The 18,234-nt window shown below is 39.9% G+C and overlaps 1 protein-coding gene across 4 annotated transcripts in view; it reads right to left on the bottom strand.

The window, feature by feature from the left end:
• The window catches only part of LOC121293611 (myosin phosphatase Rho interacting protein), a 415,475-nt gene that overhangs the window by 252,980 nt on the left and 144,261 nt on the right, over positions 1 to 18,234 (bottom strand). For all 4 annotated transcript variants that reach the window (XM_041216721.1, XM_041216719.1, XM_041216723.1 and 1 more), the window contains exon 4: positions 16,604 to 16,755. In XM_041216721.1, the coding sequence (XP_041072655.1) occupies positions 16,604 to 16,755 (152 nt within the window). The remainder of the gene's footprint in view (positions 1 to 16,603; positions 16,756 to 18,234) is intronic.

Below are 18,234 nucleotides of genomic sequence, written 5' to 3'. Positions count from 1 at the left end.
ATTCTAGTAGACTGTTACGTCATAAGAATAATATGTAGACAAACCAAAATTGTACAGTCTTTAAAAAACATCAATGGTTCCTCTGAACCATTTACTGGCAGATGACTAACCCTTACCATATATAAACCATCACTTTTATTTTTAAAGCTATGAAACCAAATACACAGTGCTAAGTTTGGACAAGCAGTATAAAAGGCTAGAAGCAGTAAAAACAAATCAGAAAGGCAAACAGGGCAGGTCAGAAAAGTTTTATAGTATTTCGTGGCTAAGTCAAATATTAAATAGAACTTGATTAATGAAAAAAAACTATAAAGTATTTTCATCAAAGCACTGAATATGGCAATAGCACATAATGAAATATATTTGGTCTATTTAAATTCTGACTTAAAGGCGGCTAGTATCCTAAAAAGATGCTTCAGGCAAGAACTCAAAGCAAAATATCAAATATGTTAAAAAAAGCAATTTTCATAAGCATACAAATGACAAAAAATAATTTACGTTTATGTGCATTAAAGAGCATTCCAGTTGGCAGACAAACATTAACACAATAATGAATATACACAATAATCCCAAGAAAAATTCAACATTGTACATGTCAAGAACCCTAACCAAGAGAATATTTTGGAATGTTACTCAAAATCAAGGGCTGACCTTTGAGCATATGCTGGCAAAAAACAGTCCCTACATCTTAATTTAAGAAAATCTCATAACTGATCATTCAGCAGGACAGAAGACAGTCACTATTTTTAGAGTTTGCAAAATAGACCCAAAAAAACCTGACTTTACATACTCTCTCAGGATGTAGGCATCGCTGACTAGATCAGCATTTTTATTGCCCACCCCTAATTACCCTTGAGGTAGAGGTGGCTCACCACCACCACCTTGAACCGCTGCGTTCCATGTAATGTAGGTGCACCCACAGTACTGTTTTGTGGGGGGGGGGTTTGTTGGCTCAGGATTTTGACCTAGTGACAATGAAGGAATGGCAATATAGTTCCAAGTCATGGTATGTATGTGGCTTGGAGGGGAACTTCCAGGTGGTGGTATTCCCATGCATCTGCTGCCCTTGTCCTTTTAGATGGTAGAGGTCATGGGGTTTGGGAGGTGTTGTCAAAGGAGACTTGGTGAGTTGCTGCAGTGCATCTCATAGATGGTACACACTGCTGTCATTGTGCATTGGTGGTGGAGGCAGTGGGTGTTGAAGATGGTGGATGGGGTGCCAATCAAATGGGCTGCTTTGCCTTGGATGGTGTCGAGCTTCCTGAATATTGTTGGAGTTGTTTGTATCCAGGCCAGTGGAGAGTAGTCCATCACACTCCTGACTTGTGCCTTGTAGATGATGGACAGGCTTTGGGAAGTCAGGAGGTGAGTTACACTCTGCAGAATTCCCAGCATCTAATCTGCTCTTGTAGGCACAGTATTTATATGGCTGGTCCAGCTCAGTTTCTGGTCAATGGTAACCCCCAGGACATCGATAGTGGGGGATTCAGCAATGATAATGCCATTGAATGTCAAAGGGCAAATGGTTAGATTCTCTCTTGTTGGAGATGGTCATTACCTAGCACTTGTGTGGCACAAATGTTATCTACCACTTATCAGCCCAAGCCTGAATGTTGTCCAGGTCTTGTTGCATATAGGCATGAACTGCTTCACTCAAGAATCAGTTATCAACAATCTGTGCTGTCAACTGCTTTCAGGTGCTAAGGCCAAGCAAAAAAATATTCAAAACTCCCCAAAGACAATGGTTATCCATGAGAGGCAAGCCAGATTTATTTTCAACCTCCTACATATCTCCTACATATACTTTTCTTCATACAGTTAATATGCCCTATGCAGGGTTTTATTCTCAAGAATAGAAGATCAACCATATTTATGATTCACTCCAACAGCCTCATTAGTATCACTCCACAGATCATCTTGAAATCCAAAATAGGCCAGGCTTTTTATTTATGGACATCACATTAATATAGTACCCATGACATACATGAACATTACTGCAATGCAGCATCTTAAAGGAACAACATTCTTTGCGATTTCTCCTTTCCCCTCCATTATTTAACATACCAATCGTATGATACGTGAAAGACATCAACTTGAAGCCACACAAGACAGTGCAATACTCACCACAGTGTCACTACAACTACAATTCTAACTAGCATTTATATATCAAATTTAATGTAGTGAAATGTCCCAGGGCACCTACTAAACACAGGAGATGTCAGGATAGGACAAAGAGGTAGGTTTTAAGGAATGCTTTAAAAATGAAAGAGGCGGAGAGGTTTAGGAAGGGTATTCCAGTGCTTAGGGCCTCAGCAACTGAAGGCACAGCGACCAATGCTGGCCGATCAAAATAGGGATGCACAAAGGGCCAGAATTTGAGGAGTGCAGGTAGCTTGGCAGTTTGCAAGACCTCAGCAATGTCTCATCAGAATAACTCATCTGTTCTTTTGAAAGTCTGCAAAGTTGTGATAAGTGATGAGTAGGAGTCAAGGACAATTTCACCAAAAATAAAATCCATCTGAAGAAACTTCCAGATCTATTCTGACTGAATTCTGTTAGATCAAGTGTCGTGCTCTCTTCGAATTTTATCCTTTTAAAAGAAACTTTCCCATTCTCCAGCTTTTGCAGGGGACTGTGTTTGTCTTGTCCTGCTCTGTGTTTGCATGCAAGTGTACAGGGGTTCGGCTGTTTTTTTTAAAAAGGGGACAACTTATTAACTTATTTTTAAAAAGTAGTTTGTTTTGTAATAAAACAATGTTTTTTTGTGTTACTGAAAGAAGCCTGGTTAGAGTCTTTTTATGCTGAGAACAACAGTATAAAAGGTAAACAACTGGCCAGTTTTGTGGGTGAATTAAACATTTAGACTATTGTTGCAACCTGCGAAGAAGTGGGGCTAGAATTAACTCTGCATTCCTCCCAACATGGTGCAGAACAATACTGCCTCGAAGCAATAATGATAAACGCTTACAAACACTGGTTCAACATTAATTGGAATACTGGTCATACTAATAATTCTTGTCACTGCATTTTAGGAAGGAGGGTGCAGAAAAGGTTTACAATCCAGGTATCGGGGACTTCAGTTAGAGACTGGGATTGATTTCTTTAAAGAAGATAAAGTTCATAACGTTGTTCAAAATTATACGGTATCTCAGCCTACAAGATGGAGAAAAATTGTTCCCATTGGCGGAAGGGTCAAGGACTAGAGAACACAAATTTAAAGAACACAAACGAATCAAAGGCATCATGAAGAAAACTTTTTTTTAAATTCAGCAAGTAGCTACTATTTGCAATGCATTGCCTAAGATGGTGGTGGAGGCGGATTCAATTGCTGCTTTCAAAAGGGAATTGGATAACCGCATTGAAAAGAAAAAATATTGTTATGGCTGCTGGACTTTATAAGATGACCTGGTTGCCATGGGAACAGGGGCCCAAGTCAAAACTTACTGAAAGTAAGGTGCAAATTTTAACACCTTAACAAAAAGGAGGAGGCAGCAGGCCTTGCTGCATCGAGACACACAGACTCTCAGTCAGAGAGAGAGATTTGGGGAAGATGACTCAACAGGTGCTGCTATGCCAGGCAGAAGAAAAGGACTGTTTGGGGGTTAATCACCAAACAGGGTGAAGGTAAGGACAGATTCCCAGTTTGAACAGTCAAGGCTTGTGGAGAGTTAAAGACCAAATTGTGGCCAGAGGGTGCTTTGCTACTGAAAATCTATTCAATTATGCTCAGAAAATTCAGGGAAGGCACTTTCTTTTCAAAGAACACTGGAATATTCACCCTGACGGAGCAAGAAGAAGAGATCCTGTTAAAGCCAGGGGGAGCTTGGGGCTTTATACACAAGACTTCTGCTGACAGTGCAGTGACATGGGGTTTTTGAATGTGTTAGGAAGTGGATAGGGAATACCTTTTCTGTATTTTAGTTTATTAGTTACCTACCAAGTAATGTTTAGTTAATGTTGATTTTAGTTTATTTGTTACAATGAAAGTCTTAAGAAGTGAAATATTGTGCAATTCTTTGCATTTGTTGCTGGGAAATTCATATCTCTTTTGTTTAAAGAGTCATTAGTCTCAACAGAGAGTAACAAATGCAGGGCTACAGAGAAAGGCAAGGGGAGTGGAACAAGCTAAATTTCTCTTGGGGTCAAGGGGCTGACTGGCCTACTGTGCTGCAACTATTTTGAGCATGATAAGCACAGCTCAGGTGTTAGACCAAATCCAAGTTTATATCACTGCATTTATGGAAAAAAAAGCTGTCATGTTTGGCTTTTTCTGCTCTTCTGGGCTTACTTACACAGTCTTTCCCACTACACTGACCTCTCATTGAGATGGGCCATCAAAAGATCTAGAATTTATTTAGGAAGGTTGAGCCTTTTCAAAAGCAGCTCACGAATACGATGGATTGCACCACTAAGCCACTCTGTTGTCATGATAATGATAAAAGCAGTTTATTTTTGTTGTGGGCCAAAAATGACAGCCCAATTTAGCACAGTAATTATTGTTTTGTGCCAACAATCACAAAGCGCAGTTGACTGAAGAATTGCAGTTGTGTGTGAATGCATCTCTCAATGAGAGGTTGAATAGGTGAAAAAACACCAAAACTGAAAAGGATAGCAATGATAAACATTTTTGAAGCAAAAAAATTAGGCAATAGATGTGGCACTCAATAAAACCTGTTTATCAACAGCCAAAATAGAGAACATCTTAACGATATCCAAGTTATTTTAGGTGTTAGATCCTCCTTACTCGAGCATGTCCCAGCTGTTAAAAACCATTCTACTAGATAAGGTAGAATCTGACAGTTACTAGTTTTATACCTTACCTTTCGATTTGAGTTTAGTCTGAATGATTCTCTATTGCCATTTTGCAAGCAATAAGAGAAGCCAAAATGTAATGCTTGATTCTTCATGGTGCTTCGGAGATAAAGTATTAGCATTTCTTTTATAAAACACCTTATCAATACAACCATATTCCATGCTCAAGCCGAGGGTGCTATTTATATGGTGCTATTTTCCTCAGACCATTAAGAGACTTTGGAAGGCTCATTTAAAGCATTGATGTCCTTTTCAGAATAACAGAATAGAATAAAACAAAGTACTCATTATTTGGCATTTATTTTATGCAAACACTGTTTAAGAAAATGCTGTCCACAAATTATTAAAGATAGGTTCAAAAATAAAAGAAACTCTCCACATATAGGTCATTTCTCAATACGTACTGAATTGGTAACTTTATTGTTAATATTTCAACCTTTTCTAACTTAGGGAAAGCAATACAAAAATTTGTTTCATGCTCATCAACATATTAACTTTAACACAAGTCTCCTATTTTGAGCTCCCAGTGTCAACATCAACATAGAAACAGTATAGGGTGCAATATTTGGCATACTGAGCATGTTTTGCTATTTGCTTACATCTCAATTCCCTACCTTTTTTGCCACACTTCTCAAGATCTTTACTTTCTTACCATCATGCATGGACTAGCTAAAATAATTCCCTTTATTTTGAATAATCCGCCTCAGCCACAAGCTCAGGGCCTCATCCCCTATTGCACCAATATGATAATTTTCCACCTTAGCTGGTTAGAAAGTCCAGAATTTTTCAGAGCCCCATGGGGATGCAGAGGTGGAGCCAGAAGGCAAACACCCTCCCGCTCCAACCTCCATTTGCAGTACAACCTCGCACCGACCAGCCAATAAATGCAGGTGGGGTTGCCAACCACTTAGCTTCCAGAGGTGGACCTTTAGGCTGCAGCCACGTTGTCATCTGAGATGGAAGGAAATGCTGGCAGCATGTTTAAAGGAGCGCCAGCATGAGCCCTGATTTAAACAGAGGCCTACAAGAATCTGATAGCCAGCGATTAGCACACCCCTCCCCTTCCCAAAATAAAAACAACCTGTGACAATGCCTCCCAGACAACCAACAGCCTGCAGCTACCCGCAATAGCCAGCTGCCATCTAACACATCATCATCCAAGAGACAGCAACCACCCACAGTCCTCACAAGGAAGGCGCATAAAACGCACTCGGGGCCACAGCAGAAGATAGATCTCGGGTCCACAGTTCAGTAACATCTCTCTGCACGTTCTTCTTCAGGGTATGTTGGGCAAGTCAGGAAGTCCTCTTTCCATAGGGACAGACCATCCACCTAGCTAAGCAAGCCTGGACAGAGGTTGCAGAAGAGGGATTGCCCAGAAAACCTGGCTGCAGTGCCTCAAGCAGGTCAAAGACCTTCTCCACTCTGCAAGGGAAAGTGACAATCCTCAGTTCCTTTGGGGAGGGCAAAAACATGGATGCGTGAGGGTAGGGATGCTGAAGAGGAAGGATGTAGCATCTTAATGGCAATGGGTGGAGGCTGTAGTATCTCCTTGGAAAGTAATGGTGGCAGCTCTGTCAAGGAATGCAAGCCGAGCAGTGTCGATCCCTGCAAGGTCACGCCAGAGTGGCCCAGTACCACAGGCACTGTAAAAGACATGTGAATCGATTAGGCGTCTTGTTTGTTTTAGCTTATCCTATTCTCCCATGTTGTAGCAGGAGGAAACTGCCCAGAACAATGGAGAGGGGGTCCAGAATGATTGTGAAATCTGAATGAACCCCACGACTGCTTACCTCCTCTGCGGCTTCCATCCAAGTTTGCTTGGTCAGACATGATAGTCTCCTCCTTCCATCCCTGAAGGAAAAAAGGACCTCCTGCTTTGCTTTGATCATTACCACCCTGACTCCTTTGGAGACAGAGGCTGTAGAGCTGATAGGGTGCCAGGCCATTGATGACAGTGAGGCTAGAATTCAGTCACAGGAGGGTGAGTCACCTCATTAGCAGGCATAAGGGAAGACCCTCAGGGGAGCAGAAGGGATGGTGTTCACGTGTTCTCCAATAAATATACGAACATCTATGTGAACTGCAGCCAATTCTGTGGGCTGCTGTCTGGCGGAGTGAAAAAAAGCTGATCATTCGGTTTTCTCTCATGGTCAATCACAGGAACAGACAGCTGTTGTCTCTGGGGGATACTTATCCACCTTTAAAGAGGGGGAGACTTCAGAGGGCAAAGCTGTCAGAGGCTGTGATGCCAAGGCCACTGACACTTGGAGGAGTGTGGGAGGCCAGGCCCATGCTAAGCCCCAGGCTGGTGACATGTCTCTGGAGTTGTCTGTGAAGAGAAGATATTGGAAGTCTAGCAGGAGGTGAATCTGGCTGGACTTCCAGAGGGTATCCACACTGTGGCTCAGATAGTAGAGGAATTCATTGAAACCACAAGTGCTGTGATCTCCCTCTCAGCTGCGCGCATGGTCTCCTCCATCAATAGATTGGCATCTCTCAATGAGAGCCACATCCAGCAGAGCAGCTAATGGATGCTGGAGATACACACAGAGCTGCATTCCATCTCCTTGTCCATGAGCTTAAAGCAGCAGTGGTAAGTTGAGGGGGGAGTACCTAAAGCCTCTGCAGATCCTCACCCTTCTCTTCAGGTCATCAGTGTGCGTACCCTACAAGGCAGGAGGAATGTCTCATGGGTCTCCTGTATAGTGGTGGTCTGCTGCGCTGCACAATCTGGCGCAGTGAGTATCCCTCGTCTGCAATCATCCAACCTTGCAGGCACGCAGGATAGGAGAAAGCTATGGCAGGATCTGCTGGCAGTGCTCACAGACAAGTTGCACATTGAGGAAATTAAATCTCTTCCAATTAATGAAGGCCACTAACTGGCCTGTGGGAGCATTGATGACCACATACATGCAGTCTAAGAGACGTTGCGCCTGGGGGAATCCAGCAATGGCGCTGCATCCTGAGGACCTCTTGGCCTGACTTGCCACACCAATTCAGAAATTGATGTACTGGTTAGCCCTCCTAACGAGAGCATCTGGCAATATCTTGATGCAGCGATGTCTACCTGATTGGGAAATGTTGTCCATGTCTCCAATAGGCTCCTGGAATGAACCTGAGGCATAGACGTTTGAGCCAAAGTGACCTTTTGAGAGCCACATGCATCAGATGACCACCAATATAACTGGAGTTCACCACCTCCGCTATCATGGCACAGACTGGACACAGCAACTTGGGACAGGCATAATCCTCAGCAACACTTTCACTCTGACATTTGGAGGTAACTTATCCTTTTTAGACCCTTTTTAGTATCTTTGTCTCAATGCTGCTGTCTCTGTGGTCTTCTGCCGCCTGCCCATCACCAGGCTGCCCCTGCAGGTAGCCAGGATGTTGCTGCTGTCCTGCTCATTCTTGCCCTCGCTGGAGGAAATCTCCAGGATGAATAACACCCATGCCACCTGAGCACTACCAGTCTGACCAATATACCCTTCCTGTTGGTGCTGCAGCTCTGCCCAGCCCAACCCCCTCTCAGGCCCCTCTCCAGTGAGCCCCTTGGCAGCAGCAAGATCTCAAGTGGGCTCCAACCCCCAAATCAATGGCTGTCATACTCTTTCTTGAGAAAGAAAGTACAAAGTCTTACTGCACAGCAGCTAAATGCAGCAATACCCACAGCAGCCACCCCACTGTTGCCCTTTAAGAACTGCGTGGCCCCCATGCACTTATTGAAAAATTCGGGGCAGGGGTGCTGATTGCAGCCGTAAAGTTGCCTTACATTGTCTCCTTAACCATCTTAATTGCTCATCTTAAAATCGCAAGCAGTGTCCCCATGCACTTTACCACATTGAGCTTATAAAATTGCATCCCAGCATGATAATGTCAGAGTCTGTTCCTGCATCATAGAATCATATAGCAAGTTTGCTTCCCTAACCTTTCAGACAACACATCCCAGGTCATAACTTGCTGCATGAATAGAATTCTCATTCCCTCTCTGGTTCTTTTGCCAAATACCTTAAATCCATGTCCTCTGGTTATCGGCCATTCTGAAAGTGGAAACAGCTTCTCCCTGTCTACTCTAACAAAGTCCCCAATTCTGTGCACCTCCAAATCTTTCTTTAATCTTCTCTACTCTAAAGAAAACAATTCCAGCTTCTCCACTCGCTCCACACAAGTAAAAATCCCCCATTCCAGATACAATTCTCACCAAGCCCATGGCATCCTTCCTAAAGTGTGGTGCCCAGAATGGGACACAATACTCCAGCTGAGGCTGAACAAATGAGAAGTTTAGCATAACCCCCTTGCTTTTATACACTATACCTCCACTCATAAAGCCAAGGAACTTGTAAGATATTTTTAAAGAGCGCTATCGACATCTTGCCATCTTCAAAAATGTAAGTACCCCCAGACTGCTTTCTTAGGCTCCTTTTAAAATTATACCAATGAGTTTACAATACCTCTTTGCCTCTCATCCTTCCTTCCAAAATGCATAATTTTACTCGTTTATATTCCATTACTATCCTCCTCACTGCTTACTGCAAATCTGAACTACGCATCATCGTAAACTTTGAAATTACAGTTATTAATATATATCAATAAGAGCAATGATCCTAATACCGATGCCTGGAGGACACCACTGTAAATTCTCTCCAGTTTGGAAAACTGTTCATCATTCTGCTTTCTGTCTGCAAAAGAATTTTGTATCCATGCTACCACTATCCTTTCAATCTCAATGTTGAGAAACAACAACTGCACTACCCTCAAACCCTCTCTGTTAGTCCATCAAACTCGATCAAATTTGTCAGACACAATTTGCAGTGCTGGCTGTCATTTATTAACCCAAGTTTTTCCCCCAAGTGGAAATTCATTTTGCCCCTAATTATTCTCCCTGTAAGTTTTCCTCCTATTGACACAGTAGGCTGACTGACCTGCAGTTACCAGATTTATCCCTCTCCCACTTAAACAATGGATGCAAGATTTATAACATTCCAGTCTTTTGGAACCACATATATCCAAGCCATTCGCACATCCAAGCAAAATTAAAACGATTATGATTAGATCTGCTATTTCCACATTTACTTCACCCAGTAAACTAGGATGCATCCCATCCAGATTTGGGTGACCTTATACTCTTGAGCATCGCCAATCTTTTAAGTAACTCTTTTATCATATTCAATTTCTCTGCTACCCCGCCTTTACTGTGACATTGGCAGCACTCTCTAATAAAAAGTGCTCACTCAGTACCTCAGCCATGGCTCATGCCCTCTGCCTCCACAAGATCTTTTTGCTCCCTAATTAGGCCCCACTCTCCCATTGACTATCCTTTTATTACTTATACTTGTAAAATACTTGGGTTCCCTTTCGTTACCCAGTAATCTTTTTTAAGCATTCTTTTTTGCCCCTCTTCCTTTTACCTCTGCACTCTATTCTGCTTGATCCTTTACCGTTTTATGAATCTGACATTTGTCATAAACCTCCTTCTCTCATTTCCTTTTAATTTCTATATCGTGTCATCCTCATAGGAAAATATCTAGGTGAATGGATCTCTTAGAATGCATGTTTAATGCCCTTATTTTTGCTGTGACCTAATATCCACTGGGAACTAGGCCAAAGCTCACTAAGTGAATTTCACATGGGATCCCAAAAGTCAGAACAGGAGAATTTCATCTAATCGTCTGGAATGGATTTGAATTCAGCCACACTGGTGAAAGAATAGTTAATCCATTGCACCAACCAGAACCCCCCCCCCCCCGTACAGAACAAATAACTGAACTTACACTATGCAATTAACTCGAATTCAAAAGAACTTCTATGACATCATTGAATAATTCTGCATTTCTTGTAAATATCTAGGCTAGTGAGGGGAATACGAAGGCACATGGGTGAAGGTGGGAAATATGTAAGCAAGGAGTGGTTGATCTATATCGTTAGAAGGAAATTTAGGGTCCAGTTATCACAGAAAGGGGGTCATGCCAAGGCCATAAGAAAGAAGAGAACAATGTTTCGAATTTCTAACTAGCACTTTATTTTTAAAAATCTCTGTCAATCACTAAGACCAGAAAATGCTGAAAATATTCAACAGGTCTAGCTGTATCTGACAAAAGTTAAATCAATCAACCTAAAACCTTAACTCTATTTTTCCCTCCACAGATGCTGCTGGATCTGAGTTTTTCAAGAATTTTCTACTTTTATTTCAAATTCCAGCATCTGCAGTATTTTTCTTTTATACACATTTAGACAAGACCATTTTATTTTAAGAGTTTTGCAACTTGCAGTAACACAAATTTTTAGACACATATTTCAAGCTACATCATTTGCTGGATCTTTCTTCCAGAATATTTATTTTTCAAGGCAGCATTTTTAAAAAGCAAATATCAGTCTCTAGTCACACATAGACACTTAACAATCAAAGTGACAAATCAATATTAATTTCGATGTAATGCAAACAAACTTTAAAAAGATGTTCCCAATTTGGACACCGAAAATAAGAACTCAGCACAATTTGCTAATCTGGTCAAACCGGCATGAAGAACAAAAAAAATTAATATAGAATCTTATAAATTGGTAAATGGCAGCATTACCTGGGATAGTTAACACATTCTCTCTCTCCTTTCTACGGGAAACCAGTAAGATGGGTAGTTGGAATTACCTATGGTTAATGACATCTCTGTGCCACATTGGGAAATCTAAATTACTCCCAACTTGGTGCTGCTGGTGGTTGGAAAGCCTTAAATCATTCTCTCTGTACAATAAAACATATCCAAACGTGCTCTGAAAATGACAGGCCAGAGCTGGTCAACCAAAATCTGAAAATCTTATCACATGGTACACATTTCCATCCTAATAAAATATTCTCGACTGCTTCTCCACTTCTGCAACTGGTAAGATTAATTGATAGTTGCAAGATTAACTGATAGTTATATGGTTAAAATCAATATAAAGCTACCACTTGAAGTGAAAGACAAACTGAAGACAAAGTATTCGTTGTTTGTTCATACTAGCCATTACAAGGCACACATATCTGCTTTAATAAGAGACAGATCTGAAGTAAGCCAATTAAAGATCAGCAATGAATGATGAATAAGGGTAAGGTATATTCGGTAAAACAAAGTTGAGAAAAAGAATTTTAAAATAATATTTAGTATTAAAAATCCTGGTTAGTTTGGTTTGACAAGGTTGTCATTTCAAATTGGTAACTTTTCAACCGAGTTAAATTCTACCTCAATCTTGAAACTGTTTTGGTTGCGTTGCAAAGTCAAAAAACAACAGTAAAATTTATTTATTGCAGCTACCATTTTAAAACTGCAAGTAAAATCCATGAATTAAGTGTACAGTTTCTTGAAATGAACAGTTTCTCAACTGCATGCTGCCTGAACAGAGCTGGGAGCTTTAGCTTTGCGGGGTGGTTAACTAGACCAACAATTTAAACTTTATTGGAGAGGGAGAAAGAGTAGAGCACGGCAGCTTTGAAGGGAAAGTTTTTAATGTATACAGAATAAGCAGACAGAAAACAGATTGACAGTGGTTCAGCAGCACTAGATAGTAAAGAATAAACAAACACTAGGAAGGGAAAAACAGTCAAACAAATGGAATCCAAATTTAAAGAAGTGTGTGTATAAATGCACAGGGGCCAAGCAACAAAATTGGGGAACTGAGAGTCATTTATTAAAATAGAAAAGCAACCACACATCAGCAGTAACCGAGACAAGGTTACAGCCAAGTCAGGATTGGAAAATAAATATTTCAGGGTTTAAAACTTACATGAGAAGCAGGGGAAGCTGAAAGGGAGGTTGGGTAGTTGTACTAATTAGAGATATCATTGCACCAGAGAGTTAGAATTTAAAATAAAAAAAAGGTCCAAACAAAAGTGCATTGTAGACGGAACAGTGGAAAGAAAACGAAGGCATGTATTGACAAGAGTTTTAATTAAAAGAGGTTTTAATTATCCAAAAATAGACTTGGAAATATTTGTGACAAAAGAGGGTGTTTTTCTGAGAGTACGATTCTAACAGCTTTCTCAATCATTCTTTTGCTATCCCAACCAGGAATAAAGCACTACCTGACCTGGTTCTAGGTAACAAAGTAGAACAGATAGGTGGCCTAAATATAAATGAGGTCCAGTGTAAGAATAGAACAAGAAACAGTAACGGTCAAGAACAAGAGTAACTGACTAAGCAAAAAAAAATGGAGTTTGTCCACGTTAAATGTAAGGAAAAATTGGCGAATAAGAGTTATACATCAATAATGACAAAATATTCAAAAGAGATAAAATTTATTAAAATCAAGCACATTCCAATAAGGGGCAGGCTGCGATTTTGTGAATAGGAAGCTTAGATTAAATTTGAAACATGAAAGATAAGACAAACATATGAAAGCTTGAAAAAAAAAGGGCAGGTTATAAAGGCTAAGGTTAGTATGAAATCAACAAATAACAAAAAAAATAATTAAATGATTTTTCATAGGAACAGAATAGTCAAGGTAAAGATTGCACCACTATGAGATGATGAAGGCAAACTTGCAGTGGAGCACAAGGAAATGTAAGCCATGCTAAGCAAGTGCTTTGTCCAACTTTTTACATATGAGGGGAGTATTGGGATTGTATAACTACCAAAAGTGGTTGTGAAGCTGCTAGTGAAGGCCATTTGAAGAGAAATGGTAAAATAAAACACTGTCTCCTACCAACGCAAGATACCGGTCTGCACATGCACAGGAACCAATGACATCATTTGCAGGAGACACAGTGCCAGCAAAAACGTGACTGTGTTATGAGCTTCCTCGCAATGGTTCCACCATCAATAAAAACAAAGCTGTGGCATTTTGCAATGAGCATTTTTGCAGGTTTTTTATTAGTTTGTGTCAGCTCTCTAGCTGCCTGATGCAATTTTCCAAAAACTGTGTTCGGCATTTAAGTAGCCAGTTGATTTCTCAGATTTACATTACTTGAAATTAGCAAAACACATGAGAATAAAAGCTTGACAATGAAACAAGCAAAAGGGAAAAGGGTAAAATACAGAAAGAATAACCTCAATGACTGCAAATGAACCCTGCTGCACATTGCCACTTATAAAGATAGTGGCCACTAACATAGGTCTACCATCAGCATGCAACTGCTCGTACACAGCACTGGCAGCAAACACAGCCAAAATAAAACACTCAGGCTTATGGCAGAGGAATCATAAACATGGTTGGTTTGACATTCAGGGATCCTGTGGGATGGTAGCAAAGAAATAGCTTAGGATCTGACCACAACTTTCCAAACTTCTATGAATAGGAAAAACATGCCAGAGGAAGTTATCAGCCAGTTAGTCTTACATCAGTAAGATAACAGTCTATGATACAGAATTAAATTAAGCATGGATAAGCATAGCTCGGAGGGCCGGTCAGTATGAATTCTAAAAGTCAAGTCACGCTTAAGGAGCATTACAAGATAGCTCAAAGAAATAACAGAGGATGGATATAGTTTGTATAGTAGCTCTGTTAATAAAGGATGAGATCATTACAAACAGGAAAGAAGCCACTGGTGGGAGTAATTTATAGGCCCCCTAACAGTAGCTACACCGTAGGACAGAGTATACGTCAAGAAATAATGTGGGGCTTGCAAGAATGGTATTGCAATAATCGTGGGGGGGCTTCACATGGAATAACCTTCACATCGATTGGACAATCAAAAATTGGCAATAGCAGCATGGAGGATGAGTTCATAAGAGTGTTTTCAGGAGTTTCTCAGAACCATACATTTTGGAACCTATCAGGGACCAGGCTATTTTTGACCTGGTAATGTGCAATGAGACAGGATTAATTAGGATCCTCTAGACAAGAGTGATCATATGATAGAACTTCACTTCAGTTTGAGTGTGACAAACATGGGTCCATAACTACTGTCTTAAACTTAAATAAAGGCAATCACAAGGATATAAAAATACAGTTAGCCAAAATGAACTAGGTAAATAGGAGGTTAAAAGGTAAGTTAGAGAAGCAGCAGCAAACGTTTCAGAAGATATTTCATAACTCTCAACAAAGGTATATTTCACTGAGGAAGAAAGACTCTACTAGCAAAGCCCATACCATGGGAGTGAGAATGTTAATAGATGACCTGATAAAAAGGTCATTATGTGCTCTAACAGAATAAATAGTAATTGATTTTTCCACTGGTCAATGAAACAGAACAAGGCAGTGCAAATTTTAAAGGATTAAAAATAGATTAGCACAAATGTTTTGAGAGGCTAATTATAATGTGGATATGCATATACCAAAACATGTTGAAGCAGTTCATAATTCTTTTAAGAATACAATTTGAAATGCTTGAAAAAATGCACGATTATTAAAAAAAGCATAGGATTAGACAAGTGCCACAAGCGGTGAAAAACTTCAATACATACTTGAAGACAAAATGCTCTGTTTCTATGCTATGGTTCTTTTCCAGCCCCATCAAAGAAAAGTTCAATCACACTTATTCAGTCACCAGCTGACTTTGTAGGTGTCCTGTACAAAGATGGCATTGCATAATATGGCCTATATTCAAACCTTTGGCTACATTGTATTAGCTTCCACATGCACACCAACACTACCGCTCTGCATTACTTATCCATCCAGGCTATTACTACCTAAGCAATTTTAAACTCAAACCACTAAAAATTTCTCTCAGTTTAACCTTCACAAAACCCAAGCCAGATGAACTCAATTCTAAAGAGAAACCCGCTTTTCTCTCCACAGATGCTGCCTGACCTGCTGAGTACTTCTAACATTTTTTTATTTCAGATTTCCAGCAACTCCTACTTGAACCTGAAGTAAATGAAGGTGTGGAACCTTGCCTTTCTGCTTGAACCTGAGCTCAGTTTCATTCTCCATATCTGATTCATTAACAAGGTCCATTTTTGGTTACCTCTTCCCCTTTTTCTCTTTTCCATTTCTACAACTCTAAACCATCTTAAATGCCTCCAAGCTCTATTTCACTACCACTTGCTATCCTCATGCCTCAAGCCACCACATTGATTCAAATGTCATATATATTCTACTCTTTAGCTCCAGGTTTCAAGCCACCGATGCAGGTATTGCAAAAGGAGAGCTGTTTGAGGGATGGGGTATATTGAGGGCTTAAGAAAAAAAAAGAGCTGAATGATAGAAGCAAGACGGTAGATGAACGACACTGATGTCAATGTGAGTTGCAGGCCCAAAGGAAGGAAATTATGGATAGAGATTTATATTCCCACCAGAGACAAGGGAGAGCTTGGAGAGCAGCAGAAGGACATGTCTGCTGAAAACAAAGGTAGCATGATTGGAAATAGCACTTAACCTGATTCCATCCATGGAAATGACACTGTATCAAATTAAAACAAGGTCAGGAAGAACAGATACGAGGAACAGCTTGTTTATGGGTAGAAAGATTGAGGGTTAATACATGGATGTCTGATTCTAACAAGGTCACTAAAAAGATTGGAGCACCATTAGTGCGGCAACAAATTACAACTTTATATTTAAGGTTTCCAGGTTTGTTGTTTGATTTTTTAAAAAAATCATTTTTGCTAAACTGAATTTTAGCCAACACTGTTGATTTTTCTTTAAAGTTACACCCATACATTTAGAAAATGCTCAAATTAAGTTTGTGGTCATCTTCCTCATGACTTATGTTAAGTCCGAAGTTACCCTGGGGCAATGTTGGGCGTAAATATCTTGTTAGCAGTTTGTTGCAGGTAAACATGCACTTTTGTTCAGTTTCCGCCTTCCTTCTAGAAACTGAAAGGCTAACCTTAATAAAACATAAAATTAATCTAAAATTCAGAACACTCTCACTCACCCATTAATTATTTCTTTGGATTCTCCACGAATGAAGAATTCGCGTTCAGGGGTTATAATACAGAGCGCATTCTTCTGACCAGTCTTGGGTTCAGCATCAATGACATCTGTGCATTGGTTCATGTTAACTGTGCCTTGTGGCAGGGTACTTGGCTGAAAGAGAAGACAAAAGAACAATTATGGAAGACAGCAATACTATTCAGCATTCAACACTCAATGCCTGTAATAGCAATATTTCCTAACAAAGTCATTAGCTAATTATTTGGTGAAAAGAATTAGTGCAAATATATATATATTTTTTAAATGGGTCTTTGAAAATTAATATATTGTACAGATTATAAAATGGTTACAATGCAAGCACATGCAGGTTTTTTTACATTTCATCAAATGATTATAACAGTGTGAAATGGAAATCCCAACAGTTCTGGAAAAATAAACGTGCTTAACATGAGAAGAATCTTAATTTGCAACATTTTGTTGAATAATTAAGCTAAACAATTAGTATGCTGCCATAGTTTTAAAAATGCTTTATTTTTATGGGAAGGGCGCTAAGACATGCATTTCCCCACCACTCTCCAGTGGTTTAGCCACCTCCTAGGCTACTTCTTGGCTACAACCAATACCATCAGAAAATGCCAAGGATCACCTAAGGCATGCACCCTTCTGTTTTCTCCCTATCTTTTTGGGTGTGGCTGCAACTTCAGCTGTGCAGGCAGAGAATCAAGCAGAATGAAAGACTTAGACCTGCATCTGTCCCTGCTTTGTGCCATTCAACACTCAATGCCACTGTACTGCACAGTTCCAGGCTCCTTTTCATTCACAAGAAATCAAGGTTTCTGCCATTCTTACAATTCTTTGAAGGGTGCATTGTGAAGAATGTTCTCTACATTTGTCTTCCCCACAAAACTTTTATTGTATTATGACAGGCAGGTGAAAGGGTTTCTTTTCCCACATGGTTGCTTAGAAATCAATTTTAAAAATGCAAGTAGTAACCAGATCAGGATTCTTAACTTTTCCTTTCACAATAAACTTTGCAGAAAAATACTATGAAGGTTTCAGCTTTCTAACAGCTATTCCAATAAGCAATATAGCCTGTTTTATCAGAGAGCATAAATATATCAGATTTACTTTGCAAAGTTATCACATGGCTTGTTTAATATTGGTATCAATGCATTATAGAAAAACTTGTGAAAAGAATACTGGCTTCATCAAGTACAATATACTTGTGTTATACTGCCAATTCATTCCCTCAAATTGTTACCAGTCTATAATGACCAGTACTTTAGTATGATACAGCTCAAAATGTTCTCCCTAGAACCAACAGCTTTATTAAAAATATATATAAAACTGTACTGCAGGCATGGTGTGAAACTTTCACATGCCTGATTACCATGTTAAGAAATATTAACTGGGAAAAATGCACCACCAGTCTCAGACCATCCCCATTACATTTCACCGAAATCCCATTGATGTTACTATTTTAAATAAGATAAGACAGTTGCCCTAAAATGGTACTTCCCCACCACTCAGTCTGGAATCTACGGGTACCAGACCATGCATGAAGTGTGAATGTTGGTGTTATCAAGGCTGTATGGTCTGAACAGTTCTGTATAATGTGGTCTCCTCTACATT

Source organism: Carcharodon carcharias, chromosome 22 (genome assembly GCF_017639515.1).
Source record: "Carcharodon carcharias isolate sCarCar2 chromosome 22, sCarCar2.pri, whole genome shotgun sequence".
NCBI classification, from domain to species: domain Eukaryota; kingdom Metazoa; phylum Chordata; class Chondrichthyes; order Lamniformes; family Lamnidae; genus Carcharodon; species Carcharodon carcharias.
The sequence above is the reverse complement of the archived record's forward strand: the minus strand, read 5'-3'. Positions and strand labels throughout refer to the sequence as shown.